Source organism: Asterias amurensis, chromosome 5, assembly GCF_032118995.1.
Source record: "Asterias amurensis chromosome 5, ASM3211899v1".
NCBI lineage: Eukaryota > Metazoa > Echinodermata > Asteroidea > Forcipulatida > Asteriidae > Asterias > Asterias amurensis.
The window spans coordinates 8191260-8212654 of NC_092652.1; the positions used below are offsets into that span (position 1 = coordinate 8191260).

The window sequence follows — 21395 nt, forward strand, 5'->3', positions numbered from 1 at the left end:
GTATGGTAGTTTGCGTAAAATCAGTGTTGCCAAAAGGAAGAGGCCATAAATAAAATATTACATAAACTCGTCTATCATCAAACCCACGGTCCACTGTGTTATTAATAAATACCTTCATAATATTTGAAAAACATGACCACATTGTTTTGTTCAGATTTTATAATATCCTTTGTTCGATTCATTTCTCAAGTTTTAAACAGGATAAGTATAGAATGATGCTGAGTTCACCAGTGTCACGTACCCCCCCCCCCCCCCCCCCCGATGCTCGTGCACCCTAGGTGGCCCCCCCCCCCCAAAAAAAAAAAAAAAAAAAAAAAAAAAAAAAAGTTACGATGAGTTACGATTTTATCACTTTTTATTAAAGCTGTTATATACTAAAAGTCGTTAACAACTGTTCTTGATTCCAGTTTCCTTCTGTGTTATTTGATGCAGGACTCCCGGCGTGCTTCAGACTATATTGAGTACAGAATCTGCGTGGAACAATAAATAATGTGTAATTTTACTTTAAAGGCTTTGTCTACAGGATTGTATAAATATTTATCATGCATTCAAGTAATTCACTTTGGGATCCGGGACTGAGACCTCCTCCCAGGGCACAGTTGTCCCCTACCCCTATCCACATAAATCCCCCATCCCGGCTCCAGTGAAAGGTACTAAAATGAAAATAGTCTAGGCGGATTTCTGGAAAAAGTGACTGATTAAGGCATTTTGGGGTAAAAGTGTGGAACCAGACTTTTTAACACATTTTTGGTGTGCTGAATCAGAAAAAAAATGGTCCCAAGCGAATTTTTGAGTTTTTGACCATCTAATTTGCATAATCATATTTTTGACCTTTTTGAACCATTTTAAGCAAACCCCTGTAACCAGGCAAGCAAAAATGACAAGCGATGAGTCTGTACCTAGATGTTAAAGGTCACAGAATAGGATTGAAACATTTCCAAAGTGATAAGTGGTAATTAATAATCATAAATATGCAAATTAGTGCCGCCATTACAAAAAAATCATTTTTCTTCAATATCTCGGTAACTAGGAAAGCAAAGATGACAATTGAAGTGCTATACCCATGTTTTGGAGGTCTCATAAAACGATTACACATTTGATGAAGTTATTATTAGTTGTAAGTAATTTTAACAAAATATATGCAAATTAGTGGCAGCCATAGCAGAAAAATGAGTTTTCTCCAATATCTCTGACACTAGGCAAATAACCATGATAAAGAAATGTTTTTACCTATGTTCTGAGGGTCAGGCAATGCATGTAGTGTGTTCATTGGCAAGCCACTTGCTTATGCAAATGAGTTGGTATAGCTACACGTGCTTATTTATGCAAATCAGCTAGTCTGACTACCAATAAATGTCATCATTCATCACTTTTTGCTCAATCGATGCATCCCTACAATAGAGTTTTGCAAAACATTTAAATCTCTGACGCAGTTTTTGCTCAATCGATGCATCCCTACAATAGAGTTTTGCAAAACATTTAAACCTCTGATGCAGTTTAAGCACAATTGATGCATCCCTACGATAGAGTTTTGCAAAACATTTAAATCTCTGATGCAGTTTTTGTTCAATCGATGCCTCCCTACAATAGAGTTTCTGCAAAACATTTAAATCTCTGATGCAGTTTTTGCTCAATCGATGCATCCCTACAATAGAGTTTTTGCAAGACATTTGCATCTCTGATGCAGTTTTAGCAACGACAGTAAAGACAAACCCAGGAGAACTATCCTCTTCTAAACAGACTCCTATAATGTCGGCCCCGGGGAAATGAATAAACTCCCTGTCCACATCACATAATTCCCCTTCAGTAAAGACATTCAAAACACTTCCTAAAACCCTCCTCTTTTCTATTTCTGTTTAGGTCATTTAGGTCTCTGTGAAAAATTCTTATTCTTACTATTGTTTTTTTTTTTTAATTGCCTTTTCAACGCAGAAATGATGTGTGTATGTAAAGCAATGTGTAATTGACGATTGAAAGATGATGGTGCTGCTCAAACTTAGTGACTTGGGTCAAACATTAAACCATATAAGTGTTATTACGTTTTACGGGTGTGGTTCAGCGTCTTGGTATTATGTTCGTATTTTGTCTGGTTGACTTCGGTGGTTGGTGAACATAAAGAGGAAGAACCGGACACAAATGTGTCCTGAGAACTGAAATGTTGTGGGGGAGACCGCGAGGATATCTTTTTTTCAGATCCTGTTTGTTGTATAGCATTGTAACATTTCCCATAAAAAAAAGAGCGTAGTACGTTTTAAATACCTGGGCAAGGTAGTTGCACATGAAAGCAAGCGCTTGACACGGGATAACCGTTCCCTTTGGACAGTAGATAGCAAGCAAACGTTCTGTCGCCGGGACATCCACTCATGTCCTCCAGGACTACGGTCTTAGAGACGAAATCCACGGTACCACCTTGGCTGCCGTCGGCGTCACTCAGAAGCCCCGTCACCTCCGACGCGCCGAACACCTCCCTGGACGAGTTAGTGGCGTAGGCCGACATTTTCCACGGCCCTGTCCCGGCCGACTTGTTTCCCTGCGTTCCTTTGAAAAAGAACTTCATCTTCGCTGTTCTGGTTATCTTGTCGGCAAAACCGATACTGCCATCCACGATGCCCCTGCTTTGATATTTGAAAACAAATTTGGGGGCTGAAAATCAAAACAAAAGTGAGGCTTTGACAAGATCTTGCAATTTGTAGCTTCTGTGGGGATATCGTTCTGTACCAGTCTCTACATGATTATCGAATACGGAGCATAAAACTGTTGCAACTGATCATGATTCCCAACCAAAGAAACTTGGGAAAACAAACAAGATTTCACAAAACGTACAGAATACTTTTTTTCGTCGAGTTATTGTACTTACAAATCTTTATTTTCAACACTCGGCAGTAAACCGGTCATTCAGCGTTAATGCACACACTCTCTGGAAATCTCCCCATCACATTCGATCTATTACCTCCTTTGAATCAAACAAAAGTGCCCCGAAAAACACCTTGTGTACAACATTAACTACCTAGCTTGTGTATTCAGATCATGCAGTCAGTGGTAACTCATTTAAGCAGTGGACACTATTGGTCAAAGACTAGCTTTCACAGTTGGTGTATCTCAACATATGCATAAAATAATAAACCTGTGAAAATTTGAGCTCAATCGGTCATCGAAGTTGCGAGAACAACGATGAAAGAAAAAAACACCCTTGTCACACGGAATTGTGTGCGTTGAGATGGTTGATTTCGAGACCTCAAGTTCTAAATCTGAGGTCTCGAAATCAAATTCGTGGAAAATTACTTCTTTCTCTAAAACTATGGCACTTCAGAGGGAGCCGTTTCCCACAATGTTTTATACCATCAACCTCTCCCCATTACTCGTCACCAATAAATGTTTTATGCTAATAAATATTTTGAGTAATAACCAATAGTGTCCACTGCCTTTAACATATTAAATACCAAGTTTTTTTATATACTAATTGTTGAGTGTCTAGCGATAACTTTATATTAGGTGCTATATAAATCGAAATATTATTATCTTCGACATACAGCAAACATAAATCGAGAAGACCAGACTTTGTCTGATTCCTATACCAACCTGAGCGGGCACACGCATCTAATACGAGCAGCAGTCCAATGAGAACCAAGACCTTGGTAGTAGAGACATTAGCGCCCGCCATCTTGTGATTCAGTAACACACAATTACTAGGTTAGAAACCCCCTGGATGAGATGTCAGAAATGAATCCTAGAAAGCTTTATTTAAAACAAAATAATATGAAATAAATAATAATAGTAATACAAAATCTATACCACACTATTTTTTGCTTAAAGACACTGGACACCTTTGGTATTTGACAAACACCAGTATTCTCACTTGGTGTATCAACACATGCATAAAACAACAAACCTGTGAAAATTCGATTTGAATTGGTCGCAGAAGTTGCGAGAGAATAATTTAAGAACAAACACCTTTGTCGCACAAGGTGTGTGTTTTCAGATGCTTGAATTCGGGACCTCAGATGAGGTCTCGAATTTAATGTAAATATTTTAGTGAGAAATTACTTCTTTCTCAAAAACTACGTTACTTCAGAGGGAACCGCTTCTCACAATGTGTTATACTTACATCAACTTTCAGTTGCTCGTTACCAAGTAAGTTTTTATGCTAAGAATTATTTGGAGTAATTACCAAAGGTGTCATGTGCCTTTAACTGACATTTTTGAACCCTCTCCCCTCTCAACTACACTTCGGATTTGTGCACAGCTGTGGACTTTAATTTGTTTTGTTTTGCCCCGTCATAAACTATAGACTTTAAATGTGTCAACATTCCTAACTAGAAACGCCATACATAAGACATTTCACCTTCAAATGTGATATATTTTTTATTGTAAAAGAACAATAAAATCTGCAAATAATCCACGAGATTAAATTAATTGTGCCAAACAATAAAACTCTTGATGTCAATTGTTTTAATATCAAAAGCCTAATCGATGGCGATTAAGTTTACTAATATAATAAAACATCCCAATTCTATTTTTAAAATCTTCGAGTGACCCGGGCCCAGTTTCATCGAGTTGCTAAAGCAGACAACCCGTGCTTACAAATTGTGTTAAGCAGAAATGATCAGGATTACCAGTCACAAATTCTACACGTGACATGGCATTTTGGCTGGTAACCTTATTTTGGTATCAAGCATAATACTGTTGTGCTTAGCTCATTTTTATGATTAAGCAGCTCTATGACGTTGTCAGCATGCTGACCTTGTTTTAAAGCGGATAATTATTGTTTTTATGATTATTTTTATGATTATTTTATTATTTTATTATTATGTTCGAGTCTAAGTGTGTTGTTCACTTTGCCAGGTATGACCTTGATTAAAGGCAGTGGACACTTTTGGTAATTACTCAAATTAATTATTATCATAACACCTTACTTGGTAACGAGTAATGGGGAGCTGTTGATAGTATAAAACATTGTGAGAAACAGCTCCCTCTGAAGTGACGTAGTTTTCGAGAAAGAGGTAATTTGATTACGAGACTTCAGATTAAGAATAATTTGAGGTCTCGAAATTAAGCATCTGAAAGCACAAAACTTCGTGTGACCATGGTGCGACAGGGTGTTTTTCCCATTAATATCTCGCAACCTTGACGACCGATTGAGCTCAAACTTTCACAGGTTTGTTGCATTATGCATAGTTGAGATACACCAAAATGTGAAGACTATTCTTTGACAGTTACCAACAGTTTCCAATGTCTTTAAATTAAGGCTTATTGTTTGCCTAAATATTTAAGTTTTTATAATTTGGTTTCACCCACCATTGACATTGAGATTTCAATTTTGTACACGAAGGGTACTAGAAAAGTATTGCCCTCCTCCCTCCTGACAAGATCACTCGCAACCAAATTATTATTTTTAGAAGTGTCGTGGCCGAGCGGTCAAAGACACTGGACACTATTGGTAATTGTCAAAGACCAGTCTTCTCATTTTGTGTATCTCAACATATGCATAAAATAACAAACCTGTGAAAATCTGAGCTCGATTGGTCGTCGGAGTTGCGAGATAACTATGAAAGAAAAAAACACCCCTGTCACACGAAGTTGTGTGCTTTTATACTTGATTTCGAGACCTCAAGTTTAGTCGAGACCTCAAATTCTAAATCTGCGGTCTGGAAATCAAATTCGTTGAAAATTACTTCTTTCTCGAAAACTACATTACTTCAGAGGAAGCCATTTCTCACAATGTTTTATACTATCAACCTCTTCCCATTACTCGTTAAGGTTTTATGCTGGTAATTATTTTGAGTAATTACCAATAGTGTCCACTGCCTTTAAGAGCAACGAATTCAAACTCTGGCATTTCTGATCAGCAGAGTGTGGATTTTTTTTTCGAGACCCAGATCGTGACACTTAAGCAAGACATTTTACCAATTCTACGTCCTTTGTATGGGACGTAAAGCCATTGGTGCCGTGTGTTGTGTATTGCGCACGTAAAAGAACCTAGTGCACTTATCGAAAAGAGAAGGGGTTCGCCCCGGTGTTCCTGGCTGTGGCTGCTGAATACACCATAGCACCTTATAAAGTGCTACATAACTAGGTCTCAGAAATCATAACTTTAATAACCTTTATTTTATTTTATTTTCTGTACTAAGGGCCTTGAATACTTCGATATTAGTAATTTTGAAAAGGAAGTGACTGTTTTAAAAGAGGTCAAAGTTCAGCGTAACGAGTTTGTCCAGCCGTTGCACTTGTCAAGTTTACGTGACATTGGTTGTAAAGTAGACTTGTGCTCTGTATAATGTATAAGTTATAAAGCCCTTTTCACACGACAGCAATTTAGCAGGGGTCCCTGGCTTAATTTCAGCATGGTTGTGAAATGTTACTTATATTGTCCATAAAGTAAGGCAACTTTGAGAAAATTTCACAATAGGGACATTAGACTGTCCGAACATTGTTTTTCTCTCACACAAAGTGTAAAATTTCACAACCATGCTAATATAAAGCAAGGGACCCTCGCTAAATTGCTGTCGTGTTGAAGGGGCTGTTATATGTACGTTTGGCGTGGGGGATAGACTGTGTATAAACAGTGTTAAGAATCTCTCACAACCTGGGGTTCTGGGTTTCAAAGTTTTGCGGAGATTTGTTAGATTTTGGATTTAAAGTTGGTCCTATTTAAGAATTAGGCGGCGAGTCGGTTTGGGGGAGAAATTTAAGTTTAGTGTTGTCCAGAGGCTCAGGGACTTTAAATACTTTTTGAGAATGATTTAAATATTTTGTTTGCATTTAGCATTGTTTGCTATGGGGGTCTATTTAGTTAAGCAACCTCTAGTCCACCAACCTGCAACAACCTGTAGGAATCTATGGGTAACTGGAGCTTTCTGAATGTCTGGTCACTGGCAGTTTGAACCGTCGATTAAACGGTCTGATAAAACTAACCGGCTCTTTTCAGAGACATAACCGGTCTGATAAAACAAACCGGCTCTTTTCAGAGACATAAACGGTCTGATCGAAGCAACCGGCTCTTTTTCAGAGACATAAACGGTCTGATCGAAGCAACTGGCTCTTTTCAGAGACATAAACGGTCTGATCGAAACAACCGGCTCTTTTCAGAGACACAAACGGTCTGATCAAACAAACCGGCTCTTTTCAGAGCCAACTACTTCCAAGAAAAGATTATTGGATTGTCTGCTCTGATTTCACCAACCAATCACTTAATTTTCAATTACATTTCATCTTAATATCACTGGAAAATGTTTTAAAGGCGGTGGACACTATTGGTAATTACTCAAAATATTTATTAGCATAAAACCTTTCTTGGTGACGAGTAATGGGGAGAGGTTGATGGTATAAAACATTGAGAGAAACGGCTCCCTCTGAAGTGCCATAGTTTTCGAGAAAGAAGTAATTTTCCACGAATTTGATTTCGAGACCTCAGGTTTAGAACTTGAGGTCTCGAAATCAACCATCTAAACGCACACAACTTCGTGTGACAAGGGTGTTTTTTCTTTCATTATTATATCGCAAGTTCGATGACCGATTGAGGTCAAGTTTTCACAGGTTTGTTATTTTATGGATATGTTGAGATACACCAACTGTGAAGGCTAGTCTTTGACAATTACCAATAGTGTCCACTGCCTTTAAGGATAGGCTTCATGTAATTGTCCCACCATGTTTTGGGGTAGTTTGTTTTGTTTTTCGGGACGATCTTTTGATGTCGAAGGATTTACCTGATGCGTGTATATGTCGGTTGTTTGGACACATTGGTATAATTAATTATCAACTGCGTCTAAGAATAGATTATTAAATAGTCTGCTCTGGTTTCACCAACCAAACACTTGGTTTTCGATTACACTTGCTATACACCGATATGCTATGTGTCTGTTCACCCACCCCTGTCCCATGTAGTTTGTTTTACTTATATTAGTAACTTTGGCTACAAATTGTATAACTAAAGAAGGGCAAAAGAATAGCAAAACTGTGGTTGGTTTTTTTTCTTTTTCGTTTTCTCTCTCTCAAAATTTAGGTGAATTTTAACCCATCGTCGGCTGTTTAAATGTTTTCACCCAGCAGTGAACCATGTTCCTTTTTTTTAATCGAAGACGTTGCCGTTATTAAAGCACTTACGAGAGGGAGTGCGGGGCCCATGACCGCCTGGGTTGGGGGCCTTTGACTTGGTGTTAGGGCAGTCCTCCTGGAGCACGGCTATAGGGATCTTGGCTCTGGCCATGCTCCGACTAACCTCCGCAGAGTGGTAATGTCCCAGAGATCCCCCTTCCTGCTCCTCCCCTCTCGCTCCATCAGTATTGTACTGTGTTTAAATCATCTTAATATCACTGGCAATGTTTAAGGGATAGGCTACATGTAGTTGTCCCACCATATTTAGGGGTAGCTTGTTTGTGTTTTTTCCGGGACGATCATTCGATGTCGAAGGATTTACCTGATACGTGATATGTCGGTTGTTTTTACACATGGGTACATGTATATTTATGTAGATCATGCAACGCCATAATTATTATGGCCGGTGTCAGATGCAATTGTGTCCGCCATGCAATACTGTCCGCTCCGGACACTTTTGCATAAAATTATGCAGTACTGTGCGGGGCTATGCAAAAACCGTCCGGCGGACATGTACATGACTGTACATATTTGTGCGCGCAAGCGAACGTGCATGCACTGAACCTACGTATATGCAGCATGATTTTTCACGTATTTTATGATTGCAGCGAATACCCTACGGCCGAACATTTCCCATGTCATTAATAACACGCACTTGGCCTATAAAACAAATGACGAACGTGTTCCGTCGACCAACGGCGTTTAATTTACTGCAAGGACGGTTTTGCACGGGGGTGGACACAACTGCATATGCAAATGTGTCCAAGCGGACACAATTGCATTATGCAGCAGCGTCCGGGCGGACACGATTGCATATGCAATAATGTCCTCCGGATAGTATTGCATAGAGGACATAATTGCAAGCGACACCGGTCAAAAGCTTTCCTCTTTTTAAGACAAGGTAATTGTTAAAGCATGTCTTCTCACTTGGTGTATCTCAACATATACATAAAATAACCAACCTGTGAAAATTTGAGCTCAATCGGTCATTGAAGTTGCAAGATAATAATGAAAGAAAAAACACCCTTGTGACCGAAGTTGTGTGCTTTCTGATGCCTGATTTCGAGACCTCAAGTTCTAAACTTGAGGTCTCAAAATCAAATTCGTGGAAAATTACTTCTTTTTCAAAAACTACGTCACTTTAGAGGGAGCTGTTTCTCACAATGTTTTATATTATCAACCTCTCCCCATTACTGGTAATCAAGAAAGGTTTTGTGATGATATTTATGTTGAGTAATTACCAATAGTGTCCACTGCCTTTAAAGGGTCTTAGTACTTTTTGTAGGACAAAAAAACACAATGTCTACAGATTTACACTAAACTTACACCGTTTGAAGATAATGATGGTATAAAGCTTGCCTGAAAATATTACCTGATGAGGTGCTGTAGTTTTTGAGAAATGAGTAGAACAATGTCATTAAAATAATTTTCGTCTCAGTGATCATGAGACGTAAATTATTTGAGCATGTAAAAACGTATTTTCATGACATTATTTTACTAATTTCTCAAAAAACTACAGTACCTCAGCAACTAATATTTTAAGGTACGCTTTCTACGATCATTATCTTCAAACGGTGTAAGTTTAATGTGAATCTGTGGACATTGTGTTTTGTGTCCATTTCATAAACAACAGTAGGACAAACCACTTATTTTATCTCAATGTTATTGGTATATCAATTCACAATAGATGTGTCATTGGTGATTACAAAAGTTATTGTTTTTGTCGAATATAAGATCTGCAAATAGTTATTTAACATGTTGGTGTCTTTGTAACAAAAAGTGTACCCATGATCGTGGCTCTGCATCCGATCACCATAACATTTTCGGCAGCCATCCGGATGACTGTTTTGTTTTCATCTCGTCCATTTATGGCTTAAAACTTCATCATTTTTTTTGTGGTATCAACCAATTTTTTTTGTGGTTTCAGGTCAATAAAATAATCCCGAATCAGATCTCGTCATTAAATGCATCCTTGGTCCCAAAAATCGACGGGAATGTTGACTTTCTTTTTTTTTTTTTTAGAATAAACTTTGTGAAAGATCAGTTTCAGTGATCAAGATCAGTTTCAACAAAATTGATTTTAGCTGCCACGGACAAACTGTATGCTTTTTAGAATTTTTACAAAAGTTTCGGAAACATGTTGACACAATAAGATAATTGACCAACGTTTGGCAAAAACAACAGACCACAATATTCCCTCTAGTTTTAATTTTGTGAAATTGTAACCTCATAATGTACAATTGGTGCAAGGAACAGTTTAGCAATGTTTATAAAAATTGCTTGGAAATGTTGGAAAGTACGTTGGGGTGATGTTGTGATCCTCCCGGTCCCGTGTGTAAAAAATAAGAGAAAAGGGGGGGGGGGGGTCCAGTCACGAATAGAATTGACTCAAGTCCCAGTCCCGTTAGAGTCCTTTTATTTTCAGTCCCATCGCCTTACATCAGAAAACCCCCGATGTCCCCCAGCTACATTGTAACGGCGGATATATATGCTTAGGAACTTCTCACACGATAACGGGCTTCCAATCAAGTCTATGTCACGATAGGAATAATCGACTTTCTTGTGGATATTACTATAAACTATTTAAATTATTTTCTGATTTCGATCGAAGGACAATGCAGCCGATGTCACGAAACGCTATGGATTAATATCGAGTTAGACCGAGTAACTCGTCATAACTTTCTCCAGAAGACGATCAGAGCATACTGATCGAAATGTCGAGTTGAAACCAACGGATCTTTTCAGAACCCCCCCCCCCCAACTCATTTGAGGTTGTCATTAGATGTGTTTCCGCAAACTTTTCCATCTCATATTTCCACCATGCAAAGTTTCAAATCCTACTCGTACCTACTTTGAACTGGTGTAGTGCGTTTGGAACTTTACTCGTCTTAAAGGCCGGTTTGTAGTTGGTCGCGCGATGGAAATCTTGACGCGCAATAATAAAAAGACACAGTTTTTTAGGCGTCAGTCTTAAGATTGCGCGCAAGATTTCTATCGCGCGAACGTCCATAAACCGGCCTTAAAGTCCCAAGAGTAACATAGGAAGAGCTAGACCAGTGTTCTCGCTTGGCGTTTCCCAACATAAGCATGGAATAACAAACCTGTGAAAATTTTGACTCAATTGGTCATCGAAGATACCAGAGAACAGTGACAGAAAAACACCATTGTTGCTCAAACTTGTGTTCTTTCAGATTCCCAAAAAGGGCTTCAAGCCCGAAGTATTTTAACATTTTGAGTTAGAAATTACCTCTTCTTCAGAGGAAGGTTTTCACTATGTGTTATACTGTCGAAGGCTCGATCTGTTCTGCTCGTAAGTTTTTATGGTTACAGATGTTTTGAGCAATTACCAATAGTGTCCATAGTCTTTCATTCATAATAAAATAAAAAAGAATTATATATATATTTAAAAAAACACACAAATTGAGTCCAAGTAAATCAAGTTATGGAGATTATGATATTAATAGCAGAATGTTATCAGGCGAGGTAATTCAAACGTTGCTTGCTCACAATACGAGATCCTAGTTTCATCAAAAATCAGCAATTATACGAACAGGAAGTAAGACCAAACCTTTAGAAATAAATCTAGCAGAGGAAGTAATTGTGGATAATTTATTCTGATTGATTTTAATTCAAACTCTGTTTAAATTGGTCTGCGCATTTCTAATAAAAATCGCACATTATCGCTTTTAACAGAAAGGCATAATCAATAAAGGCATTTTATGTGTATACTTTCAGTTATTGTGAAAATAATTCTGAAAATTCAACAAATTTCAGTGAAAGATAGACAATCCTCAACCATTTTTTATCATTTTTTATTAAAGCGTGTTTCAATAAAATAGCAATTAATTGATTAGAGAAAACTGTCTTGTTCCATTACTTAAATATTCAGCATTTTCAGCTAGTTTGAATAAGTGTAGATTTGTGCACAAGTCGTTAAATGTCGTTAAATGTCTGTCACGGTGATGGCGTCCCGACTCTCTAATCAGCGATTCCCGCGACACTGGCTATATTCTCGCGAGACTGCTGGCTCCTGCGAGATACTGCTCTCGCGTTGTGCAGTCTCCCCTCAGTTATGGGAAGTATCGTCTTCGGCCAGCAGCTCGCGCGAGAGCAAGTGATTCGACGAGAGCAGCTTTCGCTTACGGAGACCTGAATCATAACGCCACCACTACGACTGAACTATCTCATTGTGACAGACCATTAACGACTTTTCCAAATGTCTAGGTGTTTAGTGTTGCTACAAACTGCTGTCTTTATGTCGCACTGCCACGATACCCTGATATTTATAGTCATGATTCAAAATGATGGAGCGTTATTCAGCCACCCGTCAGACGGTTTGACCTAAGAGACGTTTCTGCTCTTCCATGCTAATGTGTAAATTTGTGGTTTCCATTTAAAGATTTTGTTTAAGTTGCTCTTATTTTTTAACCAGTAGTCTAAGCCATAATTATAACTTGTAATGATTCTGCTTTTTAAAACTTCAATCCTCCGTCTTGGTCGTTGGTCGTACTCCTGTTATCTGTGTTAGTCTTCACTGGTACAACCGCAAAACCTAAGTTTTAATCTGTAAACAACATCAGACAAGATACGAAAACATTTTTGAGTGACCAATGAGAGTTAAGAATACAAATAAAGAGTTTGTCACTGACATTTCTTTCCTCAAAAATAATTTTAACATTAAATATGTTACCTTCTTTTAACGGTTTATGTAAACTGGAACTTGAGTTGCGTTCAGAAAGACGCGTCATTTAAAGGTACTCAAACTATCATTTCATTGTTCGTTTCACAAATACATACAAAATGACATTGGTCCAAAAGGGAAACCCCGAACGGGCTCACTAAATGGGTACCCTTGTTCACACATCAAAAAACTGAAAGACAAGGGACAATCAAAACTACAGGCAACCGACTGTAGACAACAGAGAATTCATATAGCAAGTAAACAAAATCACAAAGAAGATGGAAAAGGTACAATTTAAAAATGGCAGCAAATTATTGCACAAGGATGACAAAAAATATACAGGAGAATCATTCTGTTTCTATTGTCTCAGTGATAGGAGGGGGTCAAGATTTTGATTTGTTACCTAGTACAGGGCAAGAGGGTTGGAACCTCATGCACATGCTGATCTTCTTTACGCCTCCTCTGTATAAGATGAAGCACCCGAAGTTTTTACGGTCTCCGGAACAGCCTTTCAATCCCGTGAAAACCGCTTGTTTCGATACGAAGTGCACATCGTCACCCTTATTCTGGTCGTCTTCGTTGAGTAATTGGGGGGAGCCCTCGATCAAATCTTCCTGGTCACTGACGTTTGTATCACTACCGTAGGCGTACATTTCCCACTTTCCCTGAGTGCCTGCTATAAATTCACCGTCGAACTTGAAGACAGCTCCAATTTTGGTGTGAGCATTGTCAATCCAGTTGGGATTGCCAACGAAACTCGCACTCTTTGCGTATTTTCCTTCGGCTTTAAAAAAAGAGAGGAAATATTCAATTTATTTAATCAAGACGTTTGTTCCATACTTCTGTTGGAACATAATATGAGAACTGATCGGTCATAGAAAATAGACAATTTATTATACGAAAACATTGTTGGGGAAACACACAATCAAACTGAGTTAATAAAAGTTGTGTGAAAGTGCTCAATTTTTTTTTAAAGCAAAATATTGGAGGAGAAAATGTTCAAAGAAGCATATTTCGCTTCAAAATCCTGTTTCGATAGCAATTTTATAATGACAATTTTAAGCTGTAACTTTGAAGAAGAGAAAAAGGAAAACAAAATGCATTTACAAAAATTGCCCCGGTCCACGGGTTCATTATAACTGTATAGCAAGTGGTTTTAAAATTCTTAACAAAGTGTGGTTTTACTTCATAAAATATTTTTGGGAGAAAAAAAAGTGAGAATCGGGTGCCAAAACCCAGTCGAAAAGAGGAGGGGTAGAAATTTATATCCCTTGAAACTCAAACATGACACAAATAATGTGCGATACATCGGAAACAAACAAGTGGAATTTATTAATTTTTGAAATATTAGCCTAAAAGAATGTGTTGCCATAAAACCCAATAGCACTAGCAGCAACAACATATAACAAAAATTGGTTGTAAGGCACTGGGCACAATTTGTTTTTACTCAACAAATTTTGTAGCATAACAACTTACTCGATACTGAGTAATGGACAGCTATTGATAGTATAAAACATCGTGAGAAACGACTCCCTCTGAAGTAGCGTCGTTTTTAGGAAAGTAAATTCTCACTTAAATATTTGGCCCTGATAGAAGACCTTTGGACAGCATTTTTTAGGCATCTGAGTGCGCACAAATTTTTGCAACAAAGGAAAGGTGTTTCTTCCCCTTTCCCAAAATTTGTTGAAATGCACCAAGTGGGAATGCCGGCCTTTGACAATTACCACAAGTTGTCTGGGGTTGATTTCACAAAGAGTTAGGTCTAGTCCGGAGATATTATTACAAACTTAAGGATAGCCCTAAGTTTGGATGAGTAACTCGTCCTCATTCGATATAAGAATAGTTGTAATTTTTTGTGAAATCCGCACCTTCGCATTTAAAGGCAGTGGTCACTATTGGTAATTACTCAAAATAATTATTAGCATAAATTTTTTCTTTCATTATTATCTCGCAACTTTGACGACCGATTGAGCTCAAATTTTCACAGGTTACTTATTTTATGCATATGTTGAGATAAACCAACTGTGAAGGGTAGTGTTTGACAATTACCAAAAGTGTCCACGGCCTTAAAAAGATAAAATTTTGAGATCAAATGATTATCAAGTTAAATTATTCAATACACAATAAAATTACATACCTGCAAGGAACAAGAAGGTAGCAATCACTGCCGTGAATAGAATGGTGCTGGCCATGCTGAGACAAGTTCGAATCACACTGAGACAAGAGCGGTTTATTTCTGCGTCTGTTCGGGTGTTGTTTGGTCGAGAGTGCCCAATCTTCGAAAATCCTGCACTTTATGTACTTATTGATACACAGCCTAATCAATACAGTGACAGCTGCCCTCATTGTTTTTACACAATCTACTCGAATATTATCAATGTCCTTCGAAGATGTCCGTGGCCCTGTTTTTAACATTCAATTGATTTCATAACAACTCAAAAAAATGCAGGCCCCCCCCCCCTGAAGTGTCATTGAAACATCTCCTTACCCTGGGAATTGTGGAGTTTAGTTAAGTTAAACTCGCTTATGCATAATTTATTGTAGTGATTAATCACCATGGATGCACATTATTGTTAACTCGTTGCTACAAATGGTAACCCACCCCAAACAGAGCCCAATTTTATGGCTCTGCTTACCGCCGAATTCTGCCCATACGATCACCATTGTCCGCTAACGTGCACATGCTGAATTTCTGCACTAGCTGTGTGAGCGTAGAATGTCTAGTCCCAACGCGCGTGCACGAGCCAAAATTTGCCGCTGAAATACCCCGTGAAAAACTACAGAATCTCAGTTAGTAATATTTGAAGGGAAGCTTTCCACTATCATTATCTTCAAACCCTGTAAGTTTAATGTAAATCTGTGGACATTTTGAAAAAAGTACCCAAATCCTTTGACAAAAACGTTCCCTCTCCATAGAAATGAGCAAACTGGTCTAAAATTACTAAATTAATTGATAGCAACGCAACACATGACGTCATCAACATATAGACTCGCAATGTTTAGGATCTACTTAGTGCTTTGTCATCAAAATTCAAGCGAATTGGAAATAAGATTCATCGCTCGCTGCTTTTTAAATATTCACTTAGAATCAAGTAAACTGACAATTTCATTTTGTGCAAAAAGTGAAGTGTTAAGTTTATTATTAATTTACCATTATAAACGTGTAATTAGTTACAGCTGAGTAATAAATGCAGTTGACACGTTTGGTAAATGTCAAAGACCGGCATTCTCACTTGGTATCCCAACATATGCATATTAAATTAAAAATTTCTGAAAATGTTAACTCAATTGGTCGTAGAAGTTGCAAGAGAACAATGAACAAATGTTTAATAAAATGTTTTAGGTCTGAAGTCTATTTTTCAATATATTTGAGTGAGAGTTACCTCGTTCTCAAAAAGTTCGTTTTTTCAGAGGGAGCCATTTCTGACAATGTCTCATACTATCAACAGCTCTCCATCTGCTCAATAATGGTTTTATGCTAACATTGCTTTGGGTAGTCACCAATGGTGTCCATTGCCTTTAACACTATAATACATATAATGATAACATATGAACCTTTATTAAGGCATAGAGCAGCGAAAAGGAACCTCAATTTAGTGTATTTTCCTTTGTCAAACAACATATTATTATCAATTTCTAAGTCAGTAAGTGAGAACTGTGAGTTTCTTGTTGCTGTCTACTCAGTTGGTCTGAGTGTGCCAAAATGTATCTTGATTCATCATGTTTACTAGTGAGCAACGAGATCATCCCTGTTACGTTGCTTACCGCTGAATTCTACCTTTACGGTGCACCCTGTAAAAATTTTAAGTGTAATGAGCCGTGAGCGCAAAGTCCGTGCTACAGAGCCCCCCCCCCCCCCCCCCCTCGCCCCGTCTAAGCACCCCTTCGACGGGCTACAGATAGGATAAAGACGGGTACTTGCTTTTCAGACCCAGCGATTGATTTCATTTGATGCTATGTATTCATTGATTAAACGTGCAGTGACGTAAGCTACCTATGTATGTGTTCTGATTGGCATATTGCGGTCGTCTGTATAATATGAATCTATAGTGATTGACCAACGCTAGATGCCACTCTCTGGCGTTTTTCACGAGCCTCGACATAAGATTTCCAGGCTAGTTTGGGCTTAGACTGGGACCCTGACTTTATCCGCAAGGATAACGACAGGTACTTTCTATTCAGATCTAGTGATTCCATTGGATACAGTACAGTAACTTTACATGCAGTGACATCACAGACCAATCAAACACAGGGTGCGTTCGTTTAGCTTCCCTGGGTCTACCCCGCGGTGCTCACTCGGGTGAGCCCCTGACAAGAGCTAAACGAACGACCACTCACCGCTCTTGTAGTGACGTCGTTTACCTGGGGCAAGCCCCCCAAGTGACCCACTCCACAAGCAGGGCACTGGGGGCTGACCCGGGTGAGCCCCTGGAATGACGTCAAAAGCTATTCGAACGCACCATGGCAGACCGGGGATGACCCAGGGAAGCTAAACGAACGCACCCAGAGATACACGACGATCATGCCGCAGTACTGCATGTACTTTTTGGGCATGGAAAGCTCATGTCACTGCACGTATCCAATGATATCATTATATACAATGGAATTGCTGGATCTAGCGGCGGGGACTTGTCTTTGTCCTTGTGGATAAAGACAGGGGCCCAGTCTAGTTTGGGCTGAGCGAAGAGAGTGCCTTATGTCAGACATTTTTTGACACTAGGTGGCAGCAGACTTACTTATACAAACAAACTACAACAACATTATTAATTATAAACAAATTGATGGCGTGAGCATGCAGTTCAACTGTGACAAAATGACACGTGTTATCTGAGGCCGAGAGACTTTTCAATGTTTTAAAAGTATGTTTTTAAATCATTAGCATTAAGCATTGATTGCTAAGGGAAGGTTACCGTGATGCACCACGTTGCAACATTCGTCTATTTGTAGACCGCCCTCTCGTGAGAACTCTTATGAATAGACTTCCTCCTAGTTTTGATTTAGGGCGGTAATGAAGACTTGATTTGACTAGAAATGTCATCCGAGAATCCTCCACTTCAATAATTGTTCCTAAAGTTGGGCTAACTCTTGTCACTCGATTTCTCAGGCTCAGATAAGTCACGTGATCACGACATCAAGTATTACTTCCCGTCGTGTTACGTTATTACTAAAACTGAACCAAACTAAATCCCAATTATTATTTACAATTATCGTGAGTAATATCTATCTAACAAAAATATGGACACATATTATTAACATAGTGGACCAAACTATCAGATATTAAAGCCTGATCTATATGGTTCTTTCCAACGAATCTCTTGTGCTTTTTAAACTAAATATAAGTACTGCCGAATAAATACCTTGGCAAAGTGGTTGAAAACATTTTCTAGACGAACAATAAAAAGCCAATTGTTTATTTTTCACCAAAACTCAACACATTTTCAAGAGTTCCCAATACCAATTACTAAACATGTTTAATATTCAAACGCCCTCTGTCGTTAGACATTATACAGCCTCTTTTCTCTGATTGTGCTAAAATTGCTTTAAGTTTGTAGTGTGTACAAACTGTTTCATGTACCAAAGGGGAACAACAATCCATTGTTCAATGAGTCGTTTTTGTCGTGTTAGCCAATTACATTAAAGGCAGTGGACACTATTGGTAATTACTCAAAACAATTATTATCATAAAACCTTACTTGGTAACGAGTAATGGGGAGCTGTTGATAGTATAACACGTTGTGAGAAACGGCTCCCTCTGAAGTAATGTAGTTTTCGAGAAAGAAGGTTTTTTTTCACGAATTTGATTTCGAGACCTCAGATTTAGAATTTGAGGTCTTGAAATCAAGCATCTGAAAGCACACAACTTTGTTTGACAATGGCGTTTTTTCTTTCATTATTGTCTCGCAACTTCGACGACCGATTGAGCTCAAACTTTCACAGCTTTGTTATTTTATGCATATGTTGAGATACACCAACTGTGAAGAGTAGTCTTTGACAATTATCAATAGTGTCCACTGTCTTTAACTAAAATTATGTATGAAAAACAGCGGACATAATGTTAATTAACATTTTTATTCTACCTCTAATAATCCACTGTAGTAAAGAATGCACATTTGTTTACGGAGCGCATTAGTTCATTTTTCACAAAAGGATGATGTCATTATAGATCGACGGCACGTAACGAACAAACAGCTGACTTGATGTTTATAACGTCTCAATTCGGCCGAAGTCAAACAAGGAGTTAATGAGAAATAAGATATTCTTTCAGTTTTGAAGAGTCGACTCTTTTTAATTCTCTCAATTAGTATAGACTCACCATGCAAACAACTTGTAGAGATGATATCCTCAGTTTCAGAGATCTTGTTTGCATAAAAACGGTGACTATTGCGGAAATCATGATACGCAACATCAACATCGACTTGCGGAACTTGTCATTTGCTCGACTTGGATATCATTGTAAATGATGAAGCTGCATATAAAGAAGATCTTACAATGGTCTGGTTTCGGTCTGCTGTGTTGGGTTAATTGATAAAGATGGCGCATCGGTAGACTCCTCTCCAGGACGCACTCGGTTTCGACCGAATCGGCTCCGTACAAGTTGCTTGAGCTGTGTACGGAAATGCTCGTACTTAAAGCAATAAACGACTGGATTCAAGTTCATGTTACACATGACTAGTGTTTTACATGTTTGGTTTAAAAAAAAAAGTCTAGTGAAGGTGTTGATGAAGTCAGGACACCAGTGGTATAGAGTAGACGAAACGTCTGCACCGGAGTCCCGCAAATGAAAAACATGCAACCAGATATCAGCATTGTAGTGATTACGTTTCTTTTAGCCTTACTGAAGACATCTTGCTGACGGCGTTAGCATTGTCAAGTTTGTGTCGAAGAACGAGGAGTATTGTACAGTACGAAAACGATATGAAGATCACTGGAATTCGATGAAAATACTGACACAGACCACAATCTTCAATGCTGTGGGACTAATGGATGGATCAAAGCCGCACTTGCCCCCATTGATTGTGTAGACGAAGAAAAACCTCAGCGAATAAGTGAAACCGAAGATCCAAGCAACACACATTGAAACTTTGATCTTGAAGAGTGATTTTGCAAGAGTTAGAGGTAGCATGCGCCAGCATAATGAATTAAAGTTTTTGTCGTGTTCAAAACGACCTATACTGATGGGATGTGTGCAATGCAATAATTCTCTCACCTACTCAGTGAGATAAGAGAAACTGTTTTGAAAAAAATCGTTTAGACTGACAAGGATACCAAAACACAGTTGTTACGGGTGGTTACAAAGTTGTGGTGTGGACCAATGCTAACATCCAAAAGCAAATTGCTGTCGGGTTTCTATGCTTAGCTTACCGTTGCTGTTGCAGTCTGCTGTACCGGGAAAATGGCTAAGGAGGTCCCGTTAGACTCCTCTCCGGGACGCACTCGGTTTCGACCAAATCGGCTCCGTACAAGTTGTTTGAGCTGTGTACGGAAATACTGGTATTTGAAGCAATAAACGACTGGATTCACGCTCATGTTGCACATGACCAATCCGGTCAAAAATTATTCTGACCAGCTCGGTTGGTTCCCGCGTAATTCCGAAACAAAACAAAAACCGCATCATCTCCAATGGTGTACAACAAATGAAAAGCATAACGCCAGCTATTAACATTGTCATTATGACGTTTCGCTTTGCTTTACTCAATACACCATCTGCTTGCTGGTTGACTGTGCCATTAATCAACTTGTGTCTCAACAAAAGAAGAACTCGTGTGTAAGAAAATGATATCAGAACTACTGGTATAGTAAACTCAACTAAAAATGAAGAACAAAAGAGTGGGACTCTGCCAATGTGTAAAAAGAACCACTCGTACACACACTCTGATTGCTTAACTGTGAATATGACCACATATGTAATTGCATGTGTAAAACCGATGATCCAAGCAGCACACATTGAAACTCTGATCTTGAAGAGTGAGCAGTAGTTGCGGTGTTTGACCGGATGGCACGTGGCAAGAAAACGCTCTAGCGATATCACCACCAGATTGTACGTGGACGTCACACTTAAACCCCAAACAAAAAAGCTTGAGTGAATGAATCTACAGAGAAAAACACCAAAGAAATTTCTCTCAAAATTCTCCAGAAGTGAGCTCTGTTTGATCCAAACCATGATGAGAAACACCATACCAGAGACGAGGTCGATGATGGATTGGTGACGGATAAGTCGGTTAGTGAAGGAGCTGAACTGTTTACGTCTGACCGTCATGACGAAAATCACGAAACCGTTTCCGAGAATGGCTGAGCATCCGATAGCGACGTTAAACGCTGTGGCTAAACCACCATTTGATGCCATATTAGATTTATAAAAGTCGAAGAGGGAAACTTGTAAGAAACAGTTCTGTGGGTTATTTGTGTGAATAATTCTGTCTTTCACAACACATGAGCAAACATTCAAGAAGATATATCTACGAAATATCGTCAACGAAATAATTGGTGGTCAAACAACCGAGTCTCTTTTATATCAATATTCATAAATACCTCAGACAGTTTCGCTATTCCTATTGGTGGAGAGCGCGTATGTGGGGGTGTTAAACGGTGGATAAAGACCAACTGGGGCTGTTTTTTTTTAACC

At 38.6% G+C, this 21395-nt stretch overlaps 2 protein-coding genes across 2 annotated transcripts; both read right to left on the reverse strand.

Annotated features, from left to right (window-relative positions):
- Positions 1-337: 337 nt before the first annotated feature.
- On the reverse strand, positions 338-3811 carry LOC139937863 (uncharacterized). Its single transcript, XM_071933222.1, has 3 exons — positions 3580-3811; positions 2260-2643; positions 338-470 (listed from the first exon to the last, which is right to left on the reverse strand). Exons 1-3 carry the CDS (start codon positions 3659-3661, stop codon positions 448-450), a joined length of 489 nt encoding a protein of 162 aa, XP_071789323.1. The 5' UTR covers positions 3662-3811; the 3' UTR covers positions 338-447.
- Positions 3812-11689: 7878 nt separating this feature from the next.
- On the reverse strand, positions 11690-15033 carry LOC139937443 (uncharacterized). The gene is made up of 3 exons (XM_071932584.1): positions 14910-15033; positions 13176-13556; positions 11690-12655 (listed from the first exon to the last, which is right to left on the reverse strand). Exons 1-3 carry the CDS (start codon positions 14962-14964, stop codon positions 12651-12653), a joined length of 441 nt encoding a protein of 146 aa, XP_071788685.1. The 5' UTR covers positions 14965-15033; the 3' UTR covers positions 11690-12650.
- Positions 15034-21395: the final 6362 nt, after the last annotated feature.